At 40.1% G+C, this 24,711-nt stretch overlaps 1 protein-coding gene across 1 annotated transcript in view; it reads right to left on the bottom strand.

The window, feature by feature from the left end:
• KISS1R (KISS1 receptor) overlaps positions 1-22,781 on the bottom strand; it is a 240,970-nt gene extending 218,189 nt beyond the window's left edge. Inside the window, exon 1 of the mRNA XM_072126562.1 lies at positions 22,306-22,781. Coding sequence (XP_071982663.1) covers positions 22,306-22,591 — 286 coding nt within the window. The 5' untranslated portion in view covers positions 22,592-22,781. The remainder of the gene's footprint in view (positions 1-22,305) is intronic.
• Between the last annotated feature and the right edge of the window lie 1,930 nt (positions 22,782-24,711).

The raw sequence follows: 24,711 nt of genomic DNA, 5'->3' as shown, positions 1-24,711 counted from the left end.
AGACACTTCTGATAAATTTACCCCAAATGTAGACTATCTCCTAGAAATTAGGAACACTAATCAATGATGAATTTTAGCAAACACAAATTGGGCTCCTTACTTTGAAATTAATTGGTTGGGTTCCTGACTGCTTGCACTTCTCTTATCGCAGCCCTGATGATGATCCCAAGTAATATCTTTTAGAGACAAAATCAATCTTGCATAGTTAGAAAGTAGAAACCTATATAGAAACATGTTTTAGTTTATATTATGTTAAAAAATGGGAACATGAATATGGAAAACAGTACAACGTGCTGGAGGGACACAAAAACATCCAAGAGAGATTGGTAATATCAGAATAAAAGTGAATATATGAATACCAAAAAAAACGTATATAGGATCAGTTTAACTCAACATCAACAACAAGCCAATATCATATTATTATAAATTCATTTTTTTATTTATTGTACAACAAAATAGACAATCCAGAAATATATTAAAAACATGATAAAACCACAATAACAACAACACATGAGGTGGTGGTCAAAAGTAAACAACAGTATATTCCACAGTGGGATATTACACCTAGGCACATGAGGATGATCACATAACGAATAATACCAGGTATTAGCAATGCCCAAAACGGGGCATAGTATAACCTACAATTGCCTACCAATAGAATTATAAATTACCAGGCCACCACCACAGCACCCCGACGCACGTTTCGCCGTCGCTTCCTCAAGGGGGTGTTCCTCTAAAAGTGAATATAGGCAGTCCCCGACTTAAGAACACCCAACTTACAGACAACCTCTAGTTAGAAACAGCCCTCTGGATTTTGGCAATTTACTGTACTTTGGTCCCAGGCTACAATGATCAGCTATAACAGTTATCAAAGGTGTCTACAATTAAAGGGGTATTCTCGTCTGGGCATTCACATCCAGATTCATTAATCTGCCATATATAAAAATTTCTGCAATTAGATGTCATTAAAAAACATTTACCTGGGTAAAGATAATTTCTCATAAATGTAGTCATATAGTCCCTTAGAAACAAGACTGTGTCCCTGGATACGGACACTTCTGCTGGAGGGATTGCACAAAGACACAAAGGGTGTTTGCATATGAAATGTCTGGGAGTTACTGCATGTCCCACATCCATCCTATGGTAATGATTGCTGAATCCAGGTGGTCAGGCAGGGCTCAATAGCGTATGTCTGGCCACCGCTGCCAAAATGTGAGGTGGTCGTATCCGAGTAAGCTATCTCGTTTCTAAGGGACAACATGACTACATTTATGAGAAATTATCGTCACACAGGAACATTTTTTTAATAACATCCAATTAAAGAAATGTTTACATGTGGCAAATGAATTAAATTAAATGTAAATGCACAGATGGGAATACCCCTTTAAGCTTTATTGTTAATCCTGATTTTTATGACAATCCAAAAGTTTTACAATCCAATTGTCACAGAGACCCAAAAAAATCTGGGATTACAATTACAAACTATACAGTTCCGACTTGCATACAAATTCAACTTAAGAACAAACCAACAGAACCTATCTTGTACAAAACCCGGCGACTGCCTGTATATAATATATAGTTGCAATTGTAATTACATTGAGGAAACAGAAGTTGTCACTACTAGTATATACGGAGTATAGTGGTGTTGCATACTTAATCCCTCCTCTGTGTATTACTCCTGTTATTGCTTCTATCACACATATCTAAATATTACAATTTAATGTATTTAGTACCTGGAGTATTGGTATAACACATCCACTCCCACTGGGGTGTCAGCCATCTTAGTGGACGTGGGATACCAATACTCCAGGTACTAAATACATGAAATTGTAATAGGTAGATATTTATGCGGTATAAGCAATAACAGTAGTTATTAAGTATGCAACATCACTATACTCTGCATATACTAGTAGTGACAACCAATGTTTTCTCCTTGTAATTACAATTGCAACTATATATCATATTTTCACTTTTTATTCTGGTATTAATCATGTCCTTCAGATGTTTTTGTGTCCCTCCAGTACAGTGAACAGTACTCATTTTGAAATGTCTGTTCCCATTTTTTAACACAATATAAAATAAAAGTATATACTTTTTGTATGAACCTCTTTTTGAAAATCTGGCTTTTTTCTATATAGGTTTCTTTTTTAATGTGCCAGTTATACATGTGAAACAGTCTAACATGGAGGAAATATGAGAATATAATGACAATTTGCACAATAATATATAGTTTCCTCACTTACAGGTGTTTTTGTGCTATTTTATAGTTAGAAACTAACTTACACTGCAGAATATGACACACACATTGTAGACCACCAGCTGGCTTCTTTTTGGGAATAGCATTTATCAAATTCCAAGTGTGGTCATAAAATCAAGTATCTCATTTCTGTGATCACCCACACTTTTCCAGATCAGCCAGGTTTCATTTGTATACCCTCATATTACTTTCCATAGTCCTCTCAATCTGCCTAACAGTACCATGTTCACCCTTTTTCTGGCATTTCCCCCAATCATAAACAATGGGGTTATGCTACATTTATGGAGAGATGCAAATACATGGTATTTTTAACTCCATAAAATTAGGCCCTTTTTTGTTTTTGGATTTCCCTTTTTTACTCCCCAAATTAAAAATCTATGACTTTATACCTATATAGGGGCTTGTTTTCTGCATGACAAATTTCAGTTCTTAGTGACAGTATTTAATATTCCATTCCCTGTACTGGGAAGCAGGAAAACATATTAATATGCAGTAAAATTTGTAAAAAACACATTTGCATCATTTTCTTGTGGGCTTGGTTTTTACGGCTTTTAATGTGTGCCTAAAGTGACATGTCTCCTATATTCTGTGGGTTGTTGCAATCATGGGGATCTAAGCCTATAAGGCGTCTTGTTACAAAATGGTTAACAATTTATAGCAAACACCCCATTTGTATACAGAGGGCTCAGCTCATGAGCCCTCTTTATATAGCCACAGCCAACGTGTGACGTACTTATACTAATGAAATTATAGTGACTTGCTAATTTAGTTAAGAGGTTTCTATCTCCATTTTCCTATGTTTACAGGCCAGTGAAAGCCATTGATCAAGACACAATTCAATGTCTCAGTGGATTTTTATTGAAATATATCAAAATGTGCCTTCTTCAGGTCTGATAACTTTCATGTGATGAGCCTGTACAATGGAACTATATTAGAAGTTCTTCATGATATAGAAGAAGGAGCGCTATATATCTACTTCATTGAAGATACTACATTGTAGATGTACCTCAATGCCCACTGGATCCAAGGGGATAAGTGCCCCAAGTTTTTGTTTCATCTTGGCAATGTAGCTAGATGTTAGCTGTTATCTGTAAATTAATATCCAAGTTAATATCCACTGCTGATGGCATAAACTACTGAGGAGGTGCCATTTGAATACCATACATCTGTAGCACAGTGCATTAACTTTATATTTGTCATGGTATGAAATAGCAAATTTCAATTACAGCAATAATTCTGCAAGAAAACATGTTCTTGAGTGAGGAATCTCCCAATGCATGATTACAAATCCAAATATGGTCTTCAGTCTTATTGTCTTAAGGCCTTAACTATTGGCAGCATCAGATACTATTGAGGCAACAGGGTAGTTGATACCAGGTTAAAAATCATTGTACTGGAAAAGAAGAGCATATGTTTTCTCACATGTATAGTACACATGAACATAAAATGACTTTGTTGCATAAGTACAATAATATATATATATATATATATATATATATATATATATATATGTACAGTATGGTTCTATCTACTGCAAATAAGACATTTTCCTAGTATGATGATATGCATACAATTGTCATCATTATGTAGCATTTATTCATTCTGCATTCAAATCATTCAAATGTATGTAATTGTTTTGAAGACAGTCCAATGAATATTCATGCAATAAAAAATAAAAAATCACAGGTTATAAAGACAAGTCCGTGGGGAATATAAAAAGCAATTTTCCAAACCTATACTGCTTGTTTAAATGTATTTAGAAATATCACAATATCAGTATTCCCAAGGCTAATTCAGACAAAAGAATAATATAGATGTGGTTGTCACAAACAACTGAATCATTTGAGGGCAGGTCCATTCATTTTCTCATACACTAAGCTTATTGAACGTAAGGCAAGTTATTAGAGAGGAGAGCAAAGCAAATATTGTGTAAGACACGTATGGAATTAATGGAAGGCTTCATGTATATTGAAGTGTTCACACTGCAGCAAGCCCTAAAGGGGTCTCTGTTGCTTTCACTATTATGACTATGTTACTAACGCTTATATGGTGTGATCGTGGATTCCATGGTAACAGAGGAGATTATACCTCTCTTTGCTACCATGGTATTTTTGGTTATTATTTGACAGGATTCAGGGGTAGTGCAACCACTGTACCACCACAAGCCATGGCGTAATCCAACACCTGGAAGTGGAGTATAAGTGGCACTTGGTTTTTACCACAGCCAACCGCAAAGTGCGTTGGACTTGCTGCGGCAGGATACCATCAGGTCACTCCACAGGCACAACATTGCTCGTGGTGAGGTAAGGTACCGAATTGTTAGACAGAGCTGGAGTCATGGACAGGCTGGAGGTCAGGACAGGCGGCACAGGATCGGAGTCTGGTACAAGGCAGAAGGTCAGAGCTGGTGGCAGAGGAGTCAAGTCAGAAACGGAACTGGGGTCACAATGGGAAATCACAATAAATACACAGGACATAGGGAACAAGCTTTCTCTAGGGCATGATGCACAAAGATCCAGCAGGGGACACAGGAAGGGGCCAGGGAATGTGGCTGGCCTGCACCAATTATTGGCATGCCCGCCCTTTAAATCTCAGAACGCCATCTCAGAATCTCGTCCCTGCCTCCTAGGGTGCACGTCAGAGCGAGGAGACCGCTGCTGGAACAAGGGAAGGTGAGTGCTGCCGCGGGGCTGGGTCTGACCCACTGGATGGAGGCTGTGATAAATACATGTCCCACCCTAGGCTTATACTGGATAGGTTTTTCGAGGTTTTTTTTGGTAAAATTAGGTACATCTGCTCATATTTGGGTCAGCTTATACTCCAGTATAAACGGTTATAAAACCATTTTACATCATATATCCAACACCATAGATTTGCAATACAGATTAACTAAATGATCACCCAAGTAATGCGGAGTAACTTATCAGCAACTCCTTATCCTAGCACTCCATGGAGTGAATGAAAAAACAAGTGGATTTATTCCAAACACACATATGTATATATACAGCATATACACACGTATGTTAATATTGGTATAGCACAGGCTCTTCCTGTCATTATGTAATTGCTCTGGGTGTTCAGACCTGGGCTGGTTTACAGGGTGGGCTCCTGGGGCATCACTTTGCCCAGGGACCCCAACAAGTGTGGTCACCGCCTGAATCCCCAGTTAATTGAGCAGGTCTGGCTCCCAGGCTTTTCTCTGAACCAGCTGCTGTGGCAGAGTGAGGGCACAGTAAGTTCTCTGCTCTGGCATCGACCTCAGAGTGCATACAGGATGTTGGTGTCCTGCCAATGGCGCAGAGATTTTACACATTGCACCACCAGTGGCAGTATACGGAAGAGGAGGCTGGAGTGCATTGGGGGAATGTGGAAAGGTGAGTAAAATTTTATTATTTATCTAGGTGTTCATGTATATTTGTGCAACAAGATGGGGGTTGTGTTTATACGTGTAACATGGAGGGGGTGGTATATATATGTGTAACAGGGTGGGGGCTGTGTATATACACTCACCGGCCACTTTATTAGGTACACCATGCTAGTAACGGGTTGGACCCCTTTTTGCCTTCAGAACTGCCTCAATTATTCGTGGCATAGATTCAACAAGGTGCTGGAAGCATTCCTCAGAGATTTTGGTCCATATTGACATGATGGCATCACACAGTTGCCGCAGATTTGTCGGCTGCAGATCCATGATGCGAATCTCCCGTACCACATCCCAAAGATGCTCTATTGGATTGAGATCTGGTGACTGTGGAGGCCATTTGAACTCATTGTCATGTTCAAGAAACCAGTCTGAGATGATTCCAGCTTTATGACATGGCGCATTATCCTGCTGAAAGTAGCCATCAGATGTTGGGTACATTGTGGTCATAAAGGGATGGACATGGTCAGCAACAATACTCAGGTAGGCTGTGGCATTGCAACGATGCTCAATTGGTACCAAGGGGCCCAAAGAGTGCCAGGAAAATATTCCCCACACCATGACACCACCACCACCAGCCTGAACCGTTGATACAAGGCAGGATGGATCCATGCTTTCATGTTGTTGACGCCAAATTCTGACCCTACCATCCGAATGTCGCAGCAGAAATCGAGACTCATCAGACCAGGCAACGTTTTTCCAATCTTCTACTGTCCAATTTCGATGCGCTTGTGCAAATTGTAGCCTCAGTTTCCTGTTCTTAGCTGAAAGGAGTGGCACCCGGTGTGGTCTTCTGCTGCTGTAGCCCATCTGCCTCAAAGTTCGACGTGCTGTGCGTTCAGAGATGCTCTTCTGCCTACCTTGGTTGTAACGGGTGGCGATTTGATTTCTATCAGCTCGAAACAGTCTGCCCATTCTCCTCTGACCTCTGGCATCAACAAGGCATTTCCGCCCACAGAACTGCCGCTCACTGGATGTTTTTTTCTTTTTCGGACCATTCTCTGTAAACCCTAGAGATGGTTGTGCGTGAAAATCCCAGTAGATCAGCAGTTTCTGAAATACTCAGACCAGCCCTTCTGGCACCAACAACCATGCCACGTTCAAAGGCACTCAAATCACCTTTCTTCCCCATACTGATGCCCGGTTTGAACTGCAGGAGATTGTCTTGACCATGTCTACATGCCTAAATGCACTGAGTTTCCGCCATGTGATTGGCTGATTAGAAATTAAGTGTTAACGAGCAGTTGGACAGGTGTACCTAATAAAGTGGCCGGTGAGTGTATGTGTATATATTAAATCAAATTTTTGTGCTGTTTTCCAATGTAATGCTATTCAATGCCTTGCTCCAATCAGTAGATTAGTAACGATCCATCTTTGATCCACCAGAGATATCGCTATGTGAATGTGTGACTTTACTGATCAGATCCCCTACCTGTGACCAAAATACACTTGGTCCCCTTTAGCTCCACATCCCCGCCAACATAGAGAGGTAGATGAAGTTCCTCTCTTAAAAAGTCTCTCAGGTGTGAGGTATCATCTTAAAAGCATCTTTTTTATCTCTTCTAAATGATTTATGCATAGTGAACATTGGGCTGTCTATCTGAGAGTTTTTTACCCATTGTTTATTATCATATTTTATGCCTAAATCTGATTCCCATTTTTTTTTTAAATCAGATATTTTTATTAAAAGTTCCCCCCCCCCCTTTTACAAACCCAACAAGTACAACAATGAGATAAATATATACCGCATCAAATATAGTCATTGACAGGCATCTACAATATTGCACATATACAGTACAGCCAGGTAATAACATCAAGAATATTCCAGATTTTATACTATATTTTGGCAATGTCTGCAATACAATCCAAATTACACAAATAAATATAACGATATATATCCCTCTCTACTCTACCCCAAACCCCCCCCCCCCTCCTCCCCTATGAGCCAGCTCCCCCTCCAACACCCTTGTTTCCAATTATTCTGGTTACACATGGAACCTCCGTTGCCTATTTCACCAAAGATAGCTGATACTCCAAACTTGCCCTTAAACGTAACAGGGATGCCGATGGCAAACCTGGTGTGTCCATCCACTTGCCCCATATCTTTTCAAATTTTGGAATGCAATTCCATTTTGCATATACACTATATTCGAACCATATAATTGTTTTCAGACGATTTGTGAATTCCCTCTTGTCTGGGGGCCGAGGCCTTATCCAGTGAGCGGCTATGACCTTCCTGGCTTGGTATAAGGAATGTTGAATTGCGATGTTATTTGGTTCTGTCAAGTTATCAACCCTTAAGACCCCTAATAAACATGCCAGAGGGCTTGCTTCTATAGTAATGGAAAAGACTTTACGTACTAACTCCAAAATAGACTTCCAGAAATTTTCCAATTCTCTGCAATCCCACATCATATACAGTATTCACGCATCTTCTGTGCCACATCTTGGACAGTCTGAGGTGGATCTGATCCCTATTCGATACAACAGTTGGGGGGATTTATAAGCTCTATGCAACAGTAAGAGGTGAGACATCCTGCAAGCTTCGCAGGAGAAAGAGTGGGAATTAGTTCCAAAGCCTCTGTCCACTGTTCATCCTCAATAGGACCCACTTCTCTTTCCCATTTTCCCCTACATTTTAAGGGCACATCTTTCATGGAGTCATTGAGCAATATAGTGTAGGAGTAAGAAATTAGGCCCTTAGTGGATTTTGCCTTCAATATCCTATTCAATGCCCCAACAGAACCTACTTCTACCGGCTCCCCCCTAATCTGTGTTTCGAGAGCATGTCTAAGCTGAAGATATTGATAAAACCATACATGTGGCAACTGAAAGTCTGTTTGTATTTGTTCAAATGTCCTGCAATTACCTTCAGAATAGATGTGTTGTAACGTCTTTACCCCTTTCATTTCCCATGGAGTAAAGCCTTCTAGACGAAAAATTTCTGAAAGGGCCGGGTTACGCCAGATTGGAGTTTCCGAGGTCTATTTGGGAATTCCAAAAATGTCTTTGGCTTTGGACCACACTTTAGACATAAGTGACATTGTTGGCTTATTACTTACTTCCCCCCCCCCCCACCAAACCCACCCTCTAAGGCTTGTACTGGTATTGATTGTTGTGACCATAAGCTAATCAATTTACTGGCTGAGTGCGCTTGCTCTCCTTCTGCCTCTACCCCCCAGCCTTGGAAGTGTTGTATTTGTGCCGCTATAAAATATAGCCAGGGGTTTGGTATAGCCAAACCTCCATCCGCCTTCCCCCTTTGTAAAATGTCAAATTCTGGGCTGTTTTCCCATCCACACTAACCTCCTGAATAGTCCACGGATTCTATGGAAGTATTTTTGTGATATCCATATCGGGGAATTATGTAATATACATAGTAGTTGAGGCATTAACACCATTTTGACAATGTTACCCCTCCCGATTGGAGACAGTGGGAGTTTACACCAAACCTTAATTTTATCGGCAGATTTAGCTAATAGTGGTTCAAGATTACACTTAATGTATTCCTTCGGGTCTGGGGTTATAACTACCCCAAGATATTTAAATTTGCTTACCATTTGCAATGGTACCTCTATCGGGACATTAATATTATGCTCCTTTGCCAGTGGCATCAGGACAGATTTGTCCCAATTAATTGTAAGCCCCGAATATAGGCCAAATTCCTTAATAATTGACATCAACTGTGGAAGAGAACTATTTGTATCTCCCATATAAATCAACATATCGTCTGCATAGAGCGATATACGTTCCTCTACCCCTTTCCCAGGAAAGCCTGTAATCTCCACAGAATTCCTAATCACTGCGGCCAGAGGCTCTATAGCCAGCACAAAAAGATATGGGGATAGGGGACACCCCTGTCTTGTACCCCTCTCTAGTGCAAATTCATTAGAGACACGCCCATTAACTTTTATCCGTGCTCTAGGGCCTGAATATAGTAACTGGATCCAGTTAATTAGTCTCTGTCCAAATCCCATTTTGCTCAGAGTTGCCCATAGAAATTTCCACTCGACGCTGTCAAAAGCTTTGGCAGCGTCGAGTAAAAGGAGATTCCCATTTTTGCATATATCTCAGGTTGTCTGCCTTTCTTTGAAGGATATCATATTCCACTGATATGCCCATTATTTTTTTCCCAGAAGGCTCAAATAATTTTACTATGGCCACAAATGGGATTTACTATGCTTTTCCCCTCCATTGAAATACTTATTATTTGAAGAAGAAAAAAAAAAACCTTATTGGGAATGTCAAATTGCACTTTTAGACATTCAAAAGATTTTAAGACTATGACCTCATAAAGGTCAGCAATTTTGAGTATACCTCTTTTCACCTCAAGGTCAAGTTTCATATTAGGAACCAGAGGTTCTAACGCTCTAATTGTCATTTGACTTCTGTTTAACCCTATTCTGCAAACTACTTCCTTCCAAGTTTTCAAGGTATGTTGGAGTGTAGGTACGTTTGGGCAAAATATTAAATTCCCCAGAAATGCTGCTTCCATTGTTACTCTTATTGATCTCCTATCAACAACACTCTTTTCTAGACTTATCCATTTGTGTACTGCTGAATTCCAGCATTCTCTAAATATGGCACATTTACATATTCCTCCCGTTGACGCCACCGATCCGGAATGTCTGACGAGGATTCGGATATTCCGCGATTCACATAGCTTGTGCGTCCGATTTCCTGCATCCGTCGCTTCCCCAACTGAAGTTCAGCGGAGTTCACCTTCTTCTTCCTGGTGCATGTAAGTGCTGATCTTGCGACACAATTTTGAACGTTAAATTCCGCGGTTTGTCCAAATCAGTCGGGTTGTCTGAAGTCCCCCCCCCCCCCCGATTTGCGTTGCATGCAAGCCACCGCCGATGCGCCACAATCCAATTGGGCGGGCCAAAAACCCAAGGCAATTCAGCGCAAAACGGAAAAATTTGTGAAACCCTACGGAAATGCATCCAACTTAGTAAATGTGCACCAATGAGACCGCCTTGCAATATGCTGCAATATTTTGCAATGCCATGCCTCCCTTCTTAAGCTGGTAGTACAAATTTGCCTTTGCCACCCGTGGTTGCTTATTATTCCATCAGTTTATTCAAAAACAGATTTTTTTATATTCAGTTTATAATATAATATATTAGAAAAGTGACTTAGAATCTGTAACAGATTAAAAAACGACTTTTCAGGATCATGACAAGTGATGACATCGTCATCATATAGGGAAATTGTATATCTTCCTCCTCCCATGTGATACAATTTCTGAGTTGGATCTGAGTGAGCCAGGGCTCCATTATTAGGGCAAATATTACTGGGGATAATGGGCAACCTTGGCGAGTGCCATTGGAGATATCAAATGATCATGACAAAAAACCTGAAACCAAGACCCTCACTGAGGGAGCAGAGTAGAGGACCAAAATTGCCTTTTTCATTTGGTCGACTATACGAATTTTGGTCAGGACCTCCTTTAGATAACCCCAGTGCATCCAGTTGAAGGCCTTTTTGGCATCTAATGTCAGGCATGCAGCTGGGGCACCCAAGGACTTTGATACATGTATGAGGTCAATCATTCTCCTTGTAGCATCCCTAGTTTGTCTCCCATATACAAACCCTGTTTGGTCTGTAGATATTAAACTGGGCATTATTCTTTCCAATCTAATATAGCATATTTTAGCGTATATTCTTAAATCGCAGTTGATTAATGCTATTAGCCTATGGTTTTCTGGGGATGGCTTGAGGTTATCTTACTTCGGGATTGCTCTAATTATTGCTTCTACGTTCATCTTTAAAACTACTCCCTGATTCTGCTAGTAGTTGAAAGTTCTTAATAAGAGGTCACTCAAAACTTGACCAAAGTCGGAATAATACATATTCCCCAAGCCATCTGGTCCCAGAGCTGAATTTAATTTAAGTCTCTTTAGAGCTATATTTCATTCCTCTTGGTTAAATGGCATTGCCAAACGGTATGCTTGATCTACAGATATGCTTGGAAGTGATACCGAGGAGAGAAATTTCTGGATTTTACTCTATAGTAGGTTCGGGTGTAACTGTATCATTTTTCAGATTATATAATGTTGCATAATATTTCCTAAAAGCCTCGGCTACTTCCCTGGGGTCACACAAGTGGGTTTTACTATTCTCTTGTAGGAGATTTATTCTTTCCTTAGCTAATTCTTTCTTAATCTTTTTTGCAAGAGTCCTGCTTGCTTTATCTCCCAGCATATAATTTTGTGACTTTATTTTCCTAAGTGATCTCTCATAATCTGATATCATCAACAGTCTCAATGAAGCTCTAAGTGTCAAGAGCTTATTACCGGTGTTTTCCGAGGGGTTTTATTTTTTATTCATTTTTCCTAGTGAAGCTATCTATGATAAAATTTCTCGACTGTCTTTATCTTTTGCTCTCTTCTCCCCAGCTGTTGTGTGTTTAAGCATTTGTTTTATATGTAGTTTATATGCGGTCTAAAGAGTTTCATCAGAGACTTCTTTATTATCATTAATGTTAATGAACTCATCTGTAGTCCTCAATATCAACTTCTGAGTGTGTTGTTTTTTTAGAAGAGCATCATTAACCCTCCAAGGGGTATTTGTGAAAGAAATAGAGCTTTCCTTAATATTTAGATATATTGGGGCATGGTCTGTCCATGTTATTTGTCCTATTTTGGAATATAAACATGATGTTAATGCAAAATTATTAACCAAAAAAAAGTCAATCCTTGAGTACGAGAGGTGTCTGGCAAACTACAAGATGTAATCCCTTTCTTTGGCAGGCTGATAGCACCACACATCATGCAATCTCTCTTCAGCTATTATTTGAGCTAAATCTCCTTTATCACCTCCGGTTCCCAAGGAGCAGTCCAATCCCATTACAATGAGTTTCCCCTTGGCATTTTGTTCTAATAGGGCAGCTGATTTTTCAAAGAAAGCTTTTTGACCTCTATTTGGGGCATATATTGCCGTAAAAGTATATGGAATGTCATTAATTTACCCTAAGGCTATAATATATCTACCTTCATCATCAACCATTTCCTAGAGAGGGTGAACATGATTGTTTTTTCAAAACATCATGTACACCCTTGCTTTTTTGGCATTAGATATTGCACAAATAAGCATAGGAAAATCTTGATGATGAGGCATACTTCATCTCTTTTAAGGAGATGTGTCTCTTGCAGACATACTGGGGCACATTTACTAACCTGTTCCTGCGGGGTTCACGAAAGTGGATTGTCTGACAATCATGCACTGTGCACAGTTCACTAAGATCATGCATCCGATATTCTGCATGTGTCGCTTCCCTGCTCAAAATCTGATGGAGTTCACCTTCTTCTTCCCAGTGTATGTAAGTGCTTGATCTTGCAACACAATTTGAAAGTTAAATCCTGCACTCAGTCCGAATCAGACAGCCCAGCCCCTGATTTCTGTCACATGAAAGCCAGCACAGCCGTGCCACAATCCCATCGCATGCAACACAATCCCCAGTAAAAATACCTGTCCCAGCGGTGCAAATCCTGAAAATCCTTAATAAATAAGCCCCACTATATCTGCTTGTGTTTTAATTATTTTTTTCGATAGTGATGAACGCTTACGTGGTGTATTCAGCCCATTAACATTCAAAGACATTATTTCAATGACATTATTTTGACATGCTTTTAATCCATCATTATTTATTTTAATTGATTTGCCCCTCCGAGAGCCATCTTCAACATAAATTATTAAACACAATTACAAAAACATTTTTTAAACTTGCATACACTGGTTTTCTGACTAATTTCTTAGCATTTTCAGTGTTGTTATATTAGATGCGGGTGACAGGTTACCAAGAAGATAGTGGTCCCCCCCCCCCCCTCTGTTGGGGTAAAAAGGATCATATAACTCTAATTGGCTCCACTTTGAGGGTTTAATCTCCCCGCCATCCCCCCTCCTACATTATTTTAGCACAGACCACTCCCGATCCACCTTGCCTTTAACTTTTTTGCTGTCTCGGCTTGTGTTATGAGAAATTTTAAGCAGCCCCCATTTTTTGATTAATTTTTCTGCCTCTTTTACATTATTACATGTGCTATCCTTTATTACTGTTAATTTTTCTGGGAAACCCCACCTGTAAGCTAAACCCACTTCTCTTAGGACCTTAGTTATCTCACCAAACTCTCTCCGTTTTTTCAATGGTGTAGCTGACAGATCCGAGAAGATCTCAATGTTTCCATAAGGTGGAGGAAAGTTGGGATTTTTACAGGTTTCTTGTTTTAGAAGATTTTTTAGCGCATCCTTAAGATTCTATCTCTTGGGGTCTCTGCTTTTGGTTTAGGAATCCTATGGATACGATCTATTATGATGTCTAAATCTTTTGCTTCCGGTAGGATTGCAGAGATAAATTTCTCTGCTTATTCCTCCAGGGCTGCATCTCGGGGATACCTCTCAGGCGAACGTTATTTCTTTTTGATCTGTCCTCTAAGTCCCCAATTTTTAGCTCAAGTTTTGTTATCTTATCTTCTAACTCATTAAGATGTTGTCACTTCAGTTAGCTTGGTTTCCACCTGATCTATTCTTTCAAAATTTGTCCATACTTCTCTTTGTAACTCACCCCTCATATCCTGCATTCTAGAAAAAATCTTTGTCTCAAATCTATCTAGCATATTCTGCATCACTTCTACTGTAAGTAAGGATTGTTAGTTTTTCTTTAGTGTATCAGCTTTAAGAGAAGGGGATAAGTTTTGAGTGCCTTTCGGCAGCAATGCCATTTCTGCTGATTAAGATTCAATTTGAGATGAGGTAGAGGGTTGGGCCATGGGATGTGGGTGGAAATTAAAATGTAAGCTATTAAAACGTAAGGGGCTCAAAACAAAGCCTCTTCAAGGGATACATTCCTAAACTTATCTAAGGGGGTCACCCTTAGATAAGTTTGGGACTGTATCCATTGAAGAGGCTTTGTTTTGAGTTTGAGTCAGCTGATTTTTTGGTTTGGGTGGAGTAGTTTCTTTTAATTAACTCGTCATTATACGTGGAAAGGGAATAGAGGGGCATTATTTCAGAATGTTAGAAAAAGAGAGAATATCCCTGTTCTCTAAAGACCTCCCAAGAGATAAATTTAGCAAGCCACAAACTTACCACGTCTCAGATGTTAGAAATAACAAACAGTGAGATTTTTACCTTTTTCTAAACAGAGAGCAAACAGGGAACAAAGTTAAACACTATCATCTATGATAATGGGAAATGAACCCTATTGTACTCTCTTTCAACAAGACAATAATATCAAGAGAGTTCCTACAGTGGCATATCTTCAGATAAGATTAGACTCATAGTCAGCCAAACATACAGTCCTCAGAATCTCTGGCATGACACACTCAAATTCAGTACGGAACTTTGCAGTTTGGGTCCGCTCATCACTAATAGGGAATGAATGTCCATTTCATGTAGTGCCCATAACTATGTGAAAAAAATTGTTTACTCTACAAAAAGGAAATTTGCACTTTCTTTTCTGTGCTCTTTCACACAAAACACTATTGTAGCCAGTTTAATAAATATGGGAAACAATGTATTTATAAGGCGAAATTTATCATAAAAAGACAATAGCTGAACCATTTCAAAATAGGTTCAAAATGGAAAGAATAACACAAAAGAAGACACGGGAGCAAAGACGCACGCAAAGGCATCTAGCAGTAAAGTAAAATCAATACTCATTATAAATAACACTGGTATCAGGGAAAAATCAGTGTAGACTTTCATCAACAACCCAACCAGGGCCGTAATATAAATATTCAGGGGGGGGGAGCTGGTATTGTGGTAATAACAAAAGATGGCTCATTGGGGTGCAACAGGTAAACCTCAAAAGAAACTCAAACCCCTTGGGTAGTTAGGCCATGGTGGTCTTTCCTTGATATCCATGTTATGTATGGTGTGCATTAGAGTGCACTATTTGCTTTTTACCTCCCTTTGAGGTAGAAGCAATGACAGATAATTTTACAAGGAACAATATGCTTGTCATAAACGCTGCTCCTCTTTATATAAATTCCAGCATCAGAATACAATGATTACAGTTTTATTTACCTCTATTTCAATGATTGACATGATTGATATGTTAAAGGAGTTGCTGCAATCAGCAATCTCAGTCAGCTTCATAGAGATAGCGAGTGGCTGATCCGATCATCTCTGGGCATGACAGGAAAGGCTGCATCTGCCATGAGGCAGAATAAAAATCCTGCCTCAGGCGGCAGATGGCAGAGACCTGAGGGAGGTGACAGGTAGTCCAACCACTGTCTACCTGGATCTGCAGTGAAGCTTCTAGCACCAGCAATCAGTTCTCTCAGGGGAGTGTATGGGCAGAGCTGACTTCCTGATTACCCCTGCGGGCTATGTTTGGGATGACGCAGCTGGGCGCAGGGGTTTCGCACATGGACGAATCTCCTGCTCTCTGCACTGTAGGGAAAATAAGCCTTGGTCACCAGCTCAGAGCTTCTGGCTGCACTTGATTAAATGTGAGAGTTGTCTTGTGTGCTGCTGTGTCTCCCTTCTCCTGCACTGTTCTGGTAGTTTACTGTGTAGTCAGTAACAGGAGGGAAGAATTGACAGTGAAACAGGAATTTGAACAGGAGGACAGGAAAGTGATGTAACAGTTGCCTCCCCCAAGATGATCCCTCCAGCAGCCCACTCCTGTGTCTTCCCCCCAGATGCTCACTTCTGAATTTGGCCCCCTCCCTTCTCATCAGGGTCCAGTCATATCTTATGACCCCCCAGCTGCTCTTCAGCTTCCTCCACCCCCCAGCTGCTGATGCACTATGGCAGCTTTAGCTTCTGCAAGGCATCACCTGCAAGATCTAGAAGAACTGTAAGTAGTTAATTTTGACATGAGTATATAGCATGTATCTGTGTATAATATGAATACATGTGGAATGTGTATATGCATGTAGTAAGCATGTCTGTGGAATGTGTATATGTATGTAGTAAGCATGTCTGTGGAATGTGTATATGTATGTAGTAAGCATGTCTGGAATGTGTATATGCATGTAGTAAGCATGTCTGTGGAATGTGTATATGCATGTAGTAGGCATGCCTGTGGAATGTGTATATGCATGTAGTAGGCATGTCTGTGGAATGTGTATATGCATGTAGTAAGCATGTCTGTGGAATGTGTATATGCATGTAGTAGGCATGTCTCTGGAATGTGTATATGCATGTAGAAGGCATGTCTGTGGAATGTGTATATGCATGTAGTAGGCATGTCTGTGGAATGTGTATATGCATGTAGTAAGCATCTCTGTGGAATGTGTATATGTATGTAGTAAGCATGTCTGTGGAATGTGTATATGTATGTAGTAAGCATGTCTGGAATGTGTATATGCATGTAGTAAGCATGTCTGTGGAATGTGTATATGCATGTAGTAGACATGTCTGTGGAATGTGTATATGCATGAAGTAGGCATGTCTGTGGAATGTGTATATGCATGTAGTAGGCATGTCTGGAATGTGTATATGCATGTAGTAGGCATGTCTCTGGAATGTGTATATGCATGTAGTAGGCATGTCTCTGGAATGTGTATATGCATGTAGTAGGCATGTCTGTGGAATGTGTATATGCATGTAGTAGGCATGTCTGTGGAATGTGTATATGCATGTAGTAGGCATGTCTGTGGAATGTGAATATGCATGTAGTAGGCATGTCTGTGGAATGTGTATATGCATGTAGTAGGCATGTCTGTGGAATGAGTATATGCATGTAGTAAGCATGTCTGTGGAATGTGTATATGCATGTAGTAAGCATGTCTGTGGAATGTGTATATGCATGTAGTAGGCATGTCTGTGGAATGGGTATATGCATGTAGTAGGCATGTCCGTGGAATGTGTATATGCCTGTAGTAGGCATGTCTATGGAATGTGTATATGCATGTAGTAAGCATATCTGTGGAATGTGTATATGCATGTAGTAGGCATGTCTGTGGAATGTGTATATGCATGTAGTAGGCATGTCTGTGGAATGTGTATATGCATGTAGTAGGCATGTCTGTGGAATGTGTATATGCATGTAGTAGGCATGTCTATGGAATGTGTATATGCATGTAGTAAGCATGTCTGTGGAATGTGTATATGCATGTAGTAGGCATGTCTGTGGAATGTGTATATGCATGTAGTAGGCATGTCTGTGGAATGTGTATATGCATGTAGTAGGCATGTCTGTGGAATGTGTATATGCATGTAGTAGGCATGTCTATGGAATGTGTATATGCATGTAGTAAGCATGTCTGTGGAATGTGTATATGCATGTAGTAGGCATGTCTGTGGAATGTGTATATGCATGTAGTAGGCATGTCTGTGGAATGTGTATATGCATGTAGTAGGCATGTCTGTGGAATGTGTATATGCATGTAGTAAGCATGTCTGTGGAATGTGTATATGCATGTAGTAGGCATGTCTGTGGAATGGGTATATGCATGTAGTAGGCATGTCTGTGGAATGTGTATATGCATGTAGTAGGCATGTCTGTGGAATGTGTATATGCATGTAGTAGGCATGTCTATGGAATGTGTATATGCATGTAGTAAGCATGTCTGTGGAATGTGTATATGCATGTAGTAGGCATGTCTGTGGAATGTGTATATGCATGTAGTAGGCATGTCTATGGAATGTGTATTTATTTGCCCACATTTATTAATAGTGAGGCAAACTGAACTATGTGTAGTCACTAATGTCTGGAGTGCACTGGATAAATGAAGACTGGAGCAGGTCTTTAATAATCTCCAGTAACAATCCAGTATTTTTCTAGTCCACTCAGTTTAATGAATGTTCACCAAACATAAATATAGGGCCACATTTATCACTCGTTTTTTTTGTTGTTTTTGCGCCTTTTCATTCAGGCGCACCGTTTTTGCGCCATTTTTGCGATTAAACGCCAAACTAGCCGCGCAGCAAAAATAAGCAGCTTTCCCTCATCTATCTTACCAATCCAGATGTTTTGCTGCGCCTAATGATATTCATCACTTGCAACGTTTGCATTTAGGTGCAAAAACGGGCGCAAAAACACTCCAGCACGGAGGTGGCGTTAACTGAGAAGAAAGCACCTTTGCAGAACAGCTGATTTCTAGCAGCAAAGCTCAGCCAGACACTGGAACATATAATAGATACATTAGATATTCTGCAGACAGGAGCTGCAGAATCTATTTACAGGTCATCACCTTCTATTTACAAAATATTCTGCAAAACGCTGAGCTCACAGCAAGAGAGGAGAGAAGTTTGCACAAGTTTGCAGAAGCTTGCAGAAGTTTGCAGATACTACAAACAAGTGTCCCCCATGAAATTCTGCCCAGTGTCTGAGCGGGATATTGTGCAGAATTACAGGGGTGCAGCAGGAGACCAGCATTGGGGGATCCCCTCCAGGAGAAGCCCCTGCTGAGGAGGTCACTGGGTGCTGGGTGTCACACACCTGGGTGCTGCTGTGAGTGTTATCTTCATTCTGGGCTGTGGGAGAAGCAGAGAGGAGCTTGTAGCAGGATGACATGTCTAACAATCTAACATTGCGCCTAAACTGCGCCAAAATTGCGCCTAAACTGTGTTAAAGTAAAGTGATTAATAAGAGGCAGAAAATATACTTATCACAGATGGTTGTAGCTTGTGATAATTCTGGCAAAACAGTGCGCCAGAATTTAGGCGCAACTACTACACATAGGCGCACAAAAGTGATAAATGTGGCCCATAGTGCATGGTGCGAATCCACACTATTTAGGTGCATGCTACTTTGTCACAGTGGACACAGTATTAGTGTAAACACTATGTAAATACATGTGCAAACTGCACCAAAAAACTGGTGAAGACCAGTTGAAAAACCTGGGCCAATGTGTTTTTATGAGGAATATGTAAATATAAATGACATTTGTATGCAAATGGAATTTATGTGTATATGTGCGAGTATAAAATATATCGTACATATAGATCAGCTTAACAAAGATTAGACTGCCGGAGATCACCATCTGTGTATGGGATGTATTAATCTTGCACCACTTTGAAGCTGTTGGACAGCAGCATGTGAGTCCCAAAACGATTGGCATGTTCATGGTGCAGTGGGGGGGCGGGTACACATCTTCATGTCCTTTAAAACCTCACTGTGAAACTAAAGCAAATTCTATTCCATTGCACAACATGAATACACTTTATGAGTATTGTGGCTTGTAAGGTGCTTTGGCTGATTCTAGGGGTTATTGATGGTGGTAACTGAAATATTTTGGGTTACTTTTGCATTACCTATGACTGCAACTCCATGAAAGCACATTGGGAGAATTAATCAAGTTTGATGTTCCATGTGCTAGTCTTAACTTACTGTTCTCCAGAGTAAGATGCACCTTATTTATTGAGTTTTGTTTGTTAGAAAGCTAAATATACCCCATTTAAAAGCTATAATTTACTCTAGCTTATAGTTATGAGGAAATATGTGCCCTCCCACTTAGCCCCTCTCTTCCCATGCCTGCTTTTTCAAGAATATGACAAGTATGACATAAAAAGCAAATAGTCACATTTTTGAAAAAAAAAAAGAAAGTACACCATAAATAACACTGATTTCAAGGAAAGACCACCATAGCCTAAGTACCCCAAGGCTTTAAGTTTCTATTTTGATACCGTTGAATTTTTCAGTTTTACACGTTGTTCCCTGGCATTCTTTCTTTATTAACATAATACCTGCATTTTCCCTGAATCTTTTGACTTGTATTAATTTCTTGGTTTGTCGATGTGCGTAGCCTTTAGTACAAGTCATTATACACTCCATATAGTACTTGTGGTTAAAGACAGTCTACACTGATCTTTTCCTGATACCAGTGTTATTTACAATGAGAATTGATTTTACTTTACTGCTATATGCCTTTGAACATGTCTTTGTTCCAGTATCTTCTTTTGTGATATTCTTTCCATTTTGAACCTATTTTGAATTTTGCCTAGTAAAGACATATTTGTATACTTTAAAACTGTAAATTCTCCATTATTTTCTTTTTGTAGAGTAACCTTACCTTTATCTGCATAGTTACAAGAACTTTTCACTTTTCACAATTCACTTTTAGTGATGAGTGGACCGGAACTGCAAAGTTTGGGCTTATACCAAATTTTGCGGATCCGGCACACACAAACCCAGTGACAGCACAAGCACTGCTTGTCCAGGTATGTGTTTAAGAAGAAGCACCAGTATGCTTGATTGACTGCTGAAGCAGCCAATCAAGGAGCTTGCAGCCACTAAGTGGCCACAAGCATGTCCTCTAAAGACATACCTCTGATTGGATAGGCTGGACATGTGATTCTGCAGTATAAGTCCCCTAAACCAAAGGTCCTACCTCATTTACTGTATGATACCATGCAGAGTGGGAAGGCTCATTTTATAATTCACAATAGTGCTGACTCATTTCAATATCATCATGTAGAGCAAGTCAGTACAGTAAATGAGATAGGACATTCAGTTTAGCGGGCTAGATGTGCCTGACCGGTTCCCTTTATGTAAATGTTGTCTTTTGGCACACTACACTGATATAAGTTAAACCAGTAAGTTATTATGGAGAGGGATGATGAGAATATAAAAAAAAAACAGTAGAGGGAAAGAAAATGTCACCACCACAAAAGTACCACCCACAACATTTATAAACCCGCATCAGTAAGAACTGTATTTATGATGATTATATTTTCTAAGATATGTAACCACTGTTCTTTAAAATTGTGTAATTTTCAGAATATAAGACAAGATTCTATGGGGGAGATTTATCATTAACCAGTGTACATGCATCCGGATGTATCTAGTAGGTGGGTATGTCAGTGGTCTAAACTACACCAGTGTAATAACCATGTGAACTAACAAGGTGAATGTTTGCATGGTCTAGGTAGTCTTTTCCTGCCCTGCGGCGGTCCACTCCACTGTTGGCTATGTCCCATTCATACCCATCCGCTCTTTCTTGGTGTGCAGCTGGTGTAAAGTGTCTAATAATTGCAGAATTGCAGGACTTCAACTCCAGTTTTCTGACAAAGAAGCCCTGATAAATGTCCCCAATAACTGAATACTGTTTTTAGAAGACATTCTAAATACAAATATTGTAATAATCTCTTTATGTCAAGAAATTCTTCTTCTTTATTGCTTATTTTAGTATGCACACAAATTTTTATTTTAGATAGTACCATTGTGATTTTCATAATAAACAGAACTTTGGTAGAAGTACCAAATTCAACACACAAAAGACCAACAGACACCAATAACTTAGAAAGGAACAGATACAGTTGTAAAATAGCATATAGCATATAATAAATATGTCTTTACAAATTAATAGATTTTTTTATTTTTTATTTTTACTATATTAAACTTTACAGTTTATAAATATATTGCAATGCTCCTTACATTTAGTATGTACTTTATTGTCTTACACTTTTCTCACAGAGGTTAATCTTCCATGACTATTATACCTAGCCTCAGGGATACACATTCAATTCTTGTCATTCTACAGACATTAATTTACATTGGTTAATGGAATGGCCCAGTGAACTTCAACACCCACACACCATACACTTTTCTACACATATAACCTTATACCTCTTTTCTAAGGATTACATCTGTTAAGTACTCAGTAAAATGCTTTTCTATTACACTCCTTTCATCATGCACAGGATATTTCAACAACTATAATTCACTTACCTATATAGAAGTTAGTAACTGTCCTCATCTGCTTGTGTTTGGAAATAACGTAAATGACCAAAGAATTTCCAACAAGTCCCACTACCATGAGCATTGCAAAGAAGAGGGGTACAAGCCAGGCATCCACCAGCTGGGGTGGCTTTGGGGACTCTGTCTGTTTATCTGAGATGTTGACACATGGATACATGAGAAGCTCGATACAAGAGTCATTGAAGAACAAAGCGGAATAGTTATCCATGGAAGTGCTTCGAGAGAGGTCCTGCTCCATTTCAGATACATAAGACATGACTTCAGCTTTACCTGATGGCTGCAGTTCCTGGAGATCCTGGAGTTTGTAGTATTTCTCCTGCCTCTCAGTATAGCTATCACTGATTTGGTAAAGCGGAGGGATTCACTGCATGTGAATGGTTATATAAAAGACAAAATTCTAAGCTGCAGTAATATGTCAGTAATCCTGAGACCCCTGAGAGCTGCAGATCCCTCACTGAGGTCTATGAGTGAATGAGCTGAGCACAGGGCTTGGGGAATAGCAGGAGCTTAGGAGCTGTCCTCTCAGCACCACAGTGTTGAGATCAGACCTCTACACTAGGAAATACAACTCCCACTCTCTCCAAGAACAGCACAAAGCAGCCACTGTGGACGGCCCTTCTACTATACATATATATTCATCATAGCATCATTGTCTCAAATATTGTTGCTATATGGAGACATAGAGCTATTAGAAAGTCTGCATTCATTATAAGTGTCATGGTTCAGGCACTGAAAGCTTTGCCTTGCTCGACTCTTTGTGGGAGAGCAAAGAACTACAATTATTAAATCAGCACAATCTTATTATGTCTATTTCCTTGGAAGAATGAGTCTTATTTTACTAATAGATGCTGCTGAGCTATTTTATAGAATGGAAGATTATACCAGTATTATCTCCACATCTACATAGTAATATGAGCTTTAGAATATTTGCTGTGCATGTAGAGTTTACAGTGTAGCTGTTGTTTTTGGTAATATTAGAGAACCATACGTGAGGCAGTTCCCTATATAACCCCTTAATGACCTGGCCCTTTTTTTTGTTTTTCTTTTCATTTCATTTGTGAGGGCTTGTTTTCTCGGTAACAAATTGCAATTCATAGTGATGGCATTTAATATTCCATGCCATGTACTGGGAAGTGGGGAAAAAATTCCAAATGCAGTAAAAGTGGTGAAAAAACGCATTTGCGCCGTTTTCTTGTGGGCCTGGATTTTACTGCTTTCACTCTGCACTAGAGATGGGCGAATTTGTTAAAATTGGTTTCGTCCCGATTCGACGAATTTTTCGAAAAAATTCGATTCGACCCGAATCGCATCAAAACGAATCACATTAAAACACAGGCATTTCCTGTCTGCAGAGAGCCTGTAGAGTGTTGTAGAACGTTGTGCCATGCTTAAATATGCATAGGGAGCGTGGTTTGGTCTTCAAACAATGCTGTGTTTTAGTATGACACGCACATGACAGCCGCGGCTCTTAGAATTGCTTCACTTCCATGAGCACTTACATAGGCCAACTTCCCCAAATAAGCAAAGCAGGAACGCAGCCTGAAAAGGTAACATCTGTGCCAGCTCGAAAGGACTGAGCTAAGGGCCAAGATTCCACTATAACATCAATGAGTGCATTCTTTTTACACTTTTTGCACTCTTTTTGGCACAATGATATAGTGTGAAGGTGGCATCAGTAGCAGCAGGTGCCCGCAGAGTGGCACAATGATATAGTGTGTTGGTGGCATCAAAAGCAGCAGCAGGAGCCCGTAGAGTGGCACAATGATATAGTGTGAAGGTGGCATCAGTAGCAGCAGGAGCCCGCAGAGTGGCACAATGATATAGTGTGAAGGTGGCATCAGTAACAACAGGAGCCCGCAGAGTGGCACAATGATATAGTGTGAAGGTGGCATCAGAAGCAGCATGAGCCTGCAGAGTGGCACAATTATATAGTGAGTTGGTGGCATCAGTAGCAGCAGCAGGAGCCCGCAGAGTGGCACAATGAAATAGTGCATGGTGGCATCAGTAGCAGCAGCAGCAGCAAGAGCCCACAGAGTGGCACAATGATATAGTGTGAAGGTGGCATCAGTAGCAGCAGGAGCCCACAGAGTGGCACAATGATATAGTGTGAAGGTGGCATCAGAAGCAGCAAGAGCGGCAGAGTGGCACAATGATATAGTGTGTTGGTGGCAAGAAAAGCAGCAGCAGCAGGAGCCTGCAGAGTGGCACAATGATATAGTGTGAAAGTGGCATCAGTAGCAGCAGGAGCCCACAGAGTGGCACAATGATATAGTGTGAAAGTGGCATCAGAAGCAGCAGGAGCCTGCAGAGTGGCACAATGATATAGTGTGAAGGTGGCATCAGTAGCAGCAGGAGCCCGCAGAGTGGCACAATGAT

This window comes from Engystomops pustulosus, chromosome 1 (genome assembly GCF_040894005.1).
Source record: "Engystomops pustulosus chromosome 1, aEngPut4.maternal, whole genome shotgun sequence".
NCBI lineage: Eukaryota > Metazoa > Chordata > Amphibia > Anura > Leptodactylidae > Engystomops > Engystomops pustulosus.
This window is presented reverse-complemented; position numbering and strand designations above follow the sequence as displayed.